Below are 5151 nucleotides of genomic sequence, written 5' to 3'. Positions count from 1 at the left end.
TAATTACATGTTTATTGAATTTTATTAGTGGATTTTAGACATGAAGAACATATGTTAGAGTAATTAGAATTTAAAAAAAAATTAAGAGAACAACTCATGTAAGACAACCTCATAAGTCAATTTTATGAGATATATTTCTTATTTAAGTCACATATAAAAAATTATTGATTTTTATGTCAAAAATATTATTTTTATTTGTAAATTAATATGAAAATGTTTGACTCGTTTTAAGGATAAAGATCTGTGAGACCGCCTCACAAAATACCTACTCAAAAATTAATTAACTTAATGGAAGATAATGAAAATATATAGCATTAAATTTCAAAATTCATGTTAATTACTCATATGTAAATAATTTGAAAAAACAATTTTTTTAAAAAAATTAAAACATTGAAATACACAATTTTTTTTCTCATATTTGATTTTATCGCATCATTTTCTTTTTTCATATTCTTATCGCAATGATTTATTACCATGTTTTATTAAAATAATTTATAAATATAATCTACAAGAAAACGTTGGTCGGAAAAAATTATTACAAATTATAAAATTAAAAACTCTAAAAAAATATATCAAAATGATATTTTATTTTGTTTTATTTAAGTAATTTATAAATAAAATCCTAAAAATGTTATTTTCAAAAAAATTTGATTTAAACACATAAGTTCAAATAGACATGAGATTCTTCCTAAGTGTACCAGAGTTTTCCAAGTCATTAAGTTTATATTTAAGTGTTTATAACCATATTATCGAGGGCTAGCAAAGAGCAGTGTGCTACCGAGTTTGTAGCAAAATTGTGCTCAGTTCGATTAAATTAATTTTTAAAATTAAACTAAAAAATTATGGGTGCAAAAAAAATTTATTTGAAAACTTAAATTTTAGCTAACAACCACAACTATAGAGATAAAAAAAAAAAAGAATATAAATGCATGAAAAAAAAAACAAATAGTTCACAATAATTTTTATCATGTTTTATAAGAGTATTGTATAAACATAAAACATATAAACTAAAAAAATAAATATTTATAAATTAACAATAGAACTTGCATATTTATATATTATAATAATTAATATTTGAAAACATGCGTTTTAGCAAACAACAAGTACTAAAGAGATAAGAAATAATGATTCAAATGGAAAAATAAATAGCTTAAATTTTTTTTTTTCATCATGTTTTATGCAAGTGATGTTTAAACATAAACTATATAACTTAAATTCATTAGAAAGTAATAAACAAAAAAAAAAGCTCGTAGTAATTTTTTCACCATGTTTTATGCAAGTAATGCATGAACATAAACCATATAAATTAAATTAATTAGAAAGACATAAAGAACTCATTAATTAAAGTCTTTAAACAAACAAGTGGATGTTCGTAAATTCATAATAAAACTTGCATATTTATATATAAAAATAAAAATTAAAATTTGAAATCATAAGTTTTAGCTAACAACCACAACTAATTAAAGAGATAAGAAATGAGAGTTCAGATGGGAAAAAAATAGCTCACAATAATTTTTTTAATAATGTTTTATGTAAGTAATATTTAAATATAAAACCATAGAATTAAATTTATTAAAATTAATAAAAAAAACTCATTAATTAGAATCATTAAACACACAAGGACAACAATGTAAATTCACAATGAAACCTTTTAGAGTCATTAAACACACAAAGATAACAACGTAAATTCACAATGAAACCTACATATTTACCTACATATTTATAAATAATATAATATAATATAAATGTAAATATAAATAATATATATAAAATAAAATAATATAAAATAAAATAAAATAAAATAATAAAATAAAATAATAAAATAATAGATAATAGATAATAGATAATAGATTATTTATGTGAAAAATTAAAATTAAAACTAGAACAAATGCTTGGCATCCTTAACCTTATTTCCACACCCCTGGATCTCCCTGCTCAGATTTCGGTCCACACTCCCATGTCCCAGCTGATATTCAGACTAATCTTGTTTAGTTTTTGGCTGAAATTTTTCCGACTATGGAGATTAAATCCGTGACATAGAGAAGATATACAGACGCCGGCGCCTCTCCTTGTTCCGGCAAGCCTCTTGTTTTTAAAGTATTGCATTATTTATTTAAGTGGTATGAATGAGGTGAAAAAATTATGGGTGGTTTGTTCTGCTTTTATGGATTTATAGAAAGACTGAATTACTTGCATTCTTGTTTGGGTTTTTGTTTGCCTTCATTTTTCATTTTGAATGATACAAAATTTGTGATGGGGCTGCTGAATTAGTAGATTATATGTTACTTGCAGCGAACCGGTGCTTCTTGAAATGAATATTTTCAAGAAGTTGATGTTGGGAAACTGTGGAGTCAGAGCTGCTGAGAAAACATCTAAAGGTGATGTCTTTACGCTTTTTGAAGCTATATTTTTCCTTATATAATCAAGTGCGGCTCAACCAATGTGGTGTTTTTGAAGGTATTACATAAGTTATACAAAGGGTAAGCTACTGTTTGTAAGTGTATCAAAACAAGTTTGTGTTGTTTCAACATAAGTAACATTTGTAGTTCACCAGTCTGCGATTTGGTGCTCGGTTTGTTATTCGGATTGGTCAGTTGGTCTTGATTGTATGTTTGGTTTAGTTTGTTGACAAGTTTTAGTCTCCTTTGCAGCAACTAGCTCGCGTCTTTCTCGTTTCTTTCATGATAGTTCAGTGGAAGTTCACTCGGAGGAACATGAAGTTGTAATTGCTTTAGGAAGTAATGTGGGTGATAGACTTCATAATTTTGATGAAGCCTTGCAACGGATGAGGAAATCAGGTATACATATCACAAGACATGGTTGCTTATACGAGACGAAACCTGCTTATGTGACGGATCAGCCTCACTTTCTCAATTCCGCTGTTAGAGGAATGACAAAACTCGAGCCGCATAAACTGTTAGGAATTCTGAAGGAAATAGAAAGGGACATGGGCCGTGTTAATGGAATTAGATATGGTCCACGACCAATTGACTTAGATATATTATTTTACGGGAACCGGAGGGTAAACACTGATACTCTTACTATTCCACATGAAAGAATTTGGGAGAGACCTTTTGTGATGGGTCCATTAATTGACCTTTTGGGATCAGATGTAGATAATGATATTAGTAAATCGTGGGATTTGTTTTCAGGTAGTCCTGGTGGTCTTTTTGCCGCGTGGGAGAAACTAGGTGGTGAGTCGCTCATAGGAAATGATGGGATAAAAAGGGTGTTACCTATAGCAAGTAAGTTGTGGAACTGGTCATCAAGAACCTCTATCATGGGTATTCTTAACGTGACTCCTGATAGTTTTAGTGATGGGGGGAGGTTTTTATCAGAAGCATCATTCATTTCTCAAGTTCGTTTATTGCTTTCAGAAGGGGCAGATATCATTGATTTAGGTGCACAATCAACACGACCAATGGCAACTAAGCTATCCCCCGAGCAAGAACTCGATAGACTGATGCCTTTCTTGGAAATCATCAAGAACTTGCCGGAGATGGAAGGAAAGCTCATTTCTGTCGACACCTTTTATTCACAGGTTGCTGCGGAATCTGTGAGCCTGGGCGCTCACCTTATTAATGATGTATCAGGAGGAAATTTAGACTCAAGCATGCATAAAGTCGTTGCAGCACTCAAAGTCCCATATATTTTAATGCACATGAGAGGCGACCCATCTACTATGCAGAATCAGGAGAACTTGAAATATGACAACGTTTGTGCAGAAGTTGCATCTGAGTTATACACACGTGCCAGAGATGCCGAGTTATCTGGTATCCCAGCTTGGAGGATGATTATAGATCCTGGGATCGGATTCTCAAAAGACACAGGACAAAATCTTGATATTCTTAATGGCTTGCCAACAATTCGATCTGAGATTTCTCGGCGGAGCTCGTCATTGTCTCGTGCTCCTATGTTGATAGGGCCTTCGAGGAAGAGATTCTTAGGTGAAATATGTGCTCGACCCGAAGCATCGCAAAGAGATTCAGCAACTGTTGCGGCCGTCACTGCTGGGATTCTGAATGGTGCAAATATCGTGAGAGTACACAATGTTGGAGATAACTGTGATGCTGTCATGCTCTGTGATGCAATGCTGCATAGAAGAAAATCTCCATGAAATCATTTGATCATTTGTTTGGTCTCTTCAAACCTCACAGCTCCAATTGGTTGTGTGTTGAGGCGGTAATGCGGGTTGAGAAACGCCTCACAATCGACTTTGGTGCAATCCAAAATCGGATACCTCACCACTATTTGATTTATTGAATCATTGGATTCCTCATGGGGTGTCTGATGGAAGAAAGATGGTTGTTTTTGTTTCTTTTGGACACTCCAGCAAGTCTTGATATGTTACAGATTTCACCTTTGATAAACTGTAAATTTGAGGAAATACATATTTTGTCTGATAATCATTGGCCTAATCTATTTGGATTTTGAGCAACAGTGCACCAGATCATATTAAACAAATTGGATAGCACCCTATGTACATTCTGATACAAAAATTTATTTTTTATTTTTTATTAAAAAAAATCATGTGAACTTGGCAAATTGTCAATTTCATAAAATTATGAAAAAATAAAAGGGCAATTTGCTCAAAAATCCCCAAATGCAAACATGTTTTGCTTTGAGCTCCCTAGTCATAAAATGTGGTACAACATCATACATCATGTGGTACAAAACCTTATAAGATGTGGTACAAATTAACAAAAATTGTGGTACAAAAAAGTAGCTAGGAAGTGCAGAGTAAAACATGTTTGCATTGTGGATTTTTCAACAATTTACCAAAAATAAAATTATTAAGTTTAATTTTCAACTTTATAGGCCGGAGTATGAGTTGGAACACCAGACTGGAAAGTGATCCAACAAAGAACATGTGTGCAAACATAGCATATCTATCATTGAAGAAAATATTCAACACATAAGGCATGCCTCTGCCCATTCGTATGGCAACCCACTAGCTTAAGTAATCAGAGCAAACAGGTGCAATCATGTGCCAACTTCATACAACTACGCATGCTAAATCAATGAAACTCATTCATTAAAAAATAACCTTTTTCTGAAAAAAAATATAATACAAAGATAACTTTTAATTTGCAGAATATGCAAGATAGTGCACGCCTTAAACTTTACGACTAATAAAGTCACACTCGTGAA

The 5151-nt window shown here is 31.5% G+C and overlaps 1 protein-coding gene across 3 annotated transcripts; it reads left to right on the top strand.

Annotated features, from left to right (window-relative positions):
• Positions 1 to 1906: 1906 nt before the first annotated feature.
• LOC140874850 (folate synthesis bifunctional protein, mitochondrial-like) lies at positions 1907 to 4428 on the top strand. Of its 3 annotated transcripts, none has more exons than XM_073278292.1 (3): positions 1907 to 2077; positions 2293 to 2378; positions 2652 to 4428. In XM_073278292.1, the coding sequence occupies exons 2-3, from the start codon at positions 2312 to 2314 to the stop codon at positions 4115 to 4117; spliced, it is 1533 nt and encodes a 510-aa protein (XP_073134393.1). In that variant the 5' UTR covers positions 1907 to 2077; positions 2293 to 2311; the 3' UTR covers positions 4118 to 4428. The 3 variants fall into 3 exon arrangements, with proteins under 3 accessions (XP_073134393.1, XP_073134396.1, XP_073134394.1); XM_073278295.1 differs by having other exon boundaries at positions 1907 to 2097; XM_073278293.1 differs by having other exon boundaries at positions 1907 to 2120.
• Positions 4429 to 5151: the final 723 nt, after the last annotated feature.

Source organism: Henckelia pumila, chromosome 1 (assembly GCF_033568475.1).
Source record: "Henckelia pumila isolate YLH828 chromosome 1, ASM3356847v2, whole genome shotgun sequence".
Classification (NCBI taxonomy): domain Eukaryota; kingdom Viridiplantae; phylum Streptophyta; class Magnoliopsida; order Lamiales; family Gesneriaceae; genus Henckelia; species Henckelia pumila.
Note: the sequence above shows the minus strand (reverse complement) of the source record. Positions and strands in the feature narration are given on the sequence as shown.

Coding starts and splice junctions, on each gene's coding strand:
- LOC140874850 (XM_073278292.1), top strand. CDS start 2,312: ATGAATATTTTCAAGAAGTTGATGTTGGGAAACTGTGGAGTCAGAGCT. Junction 2,379..2,651: donor TGCTGAGAAAACATCTAAAG/GTGATGTCTTTA, acceptor TCTCCTTTGCAG/CAACTAGCTCGCGTCTTTCT.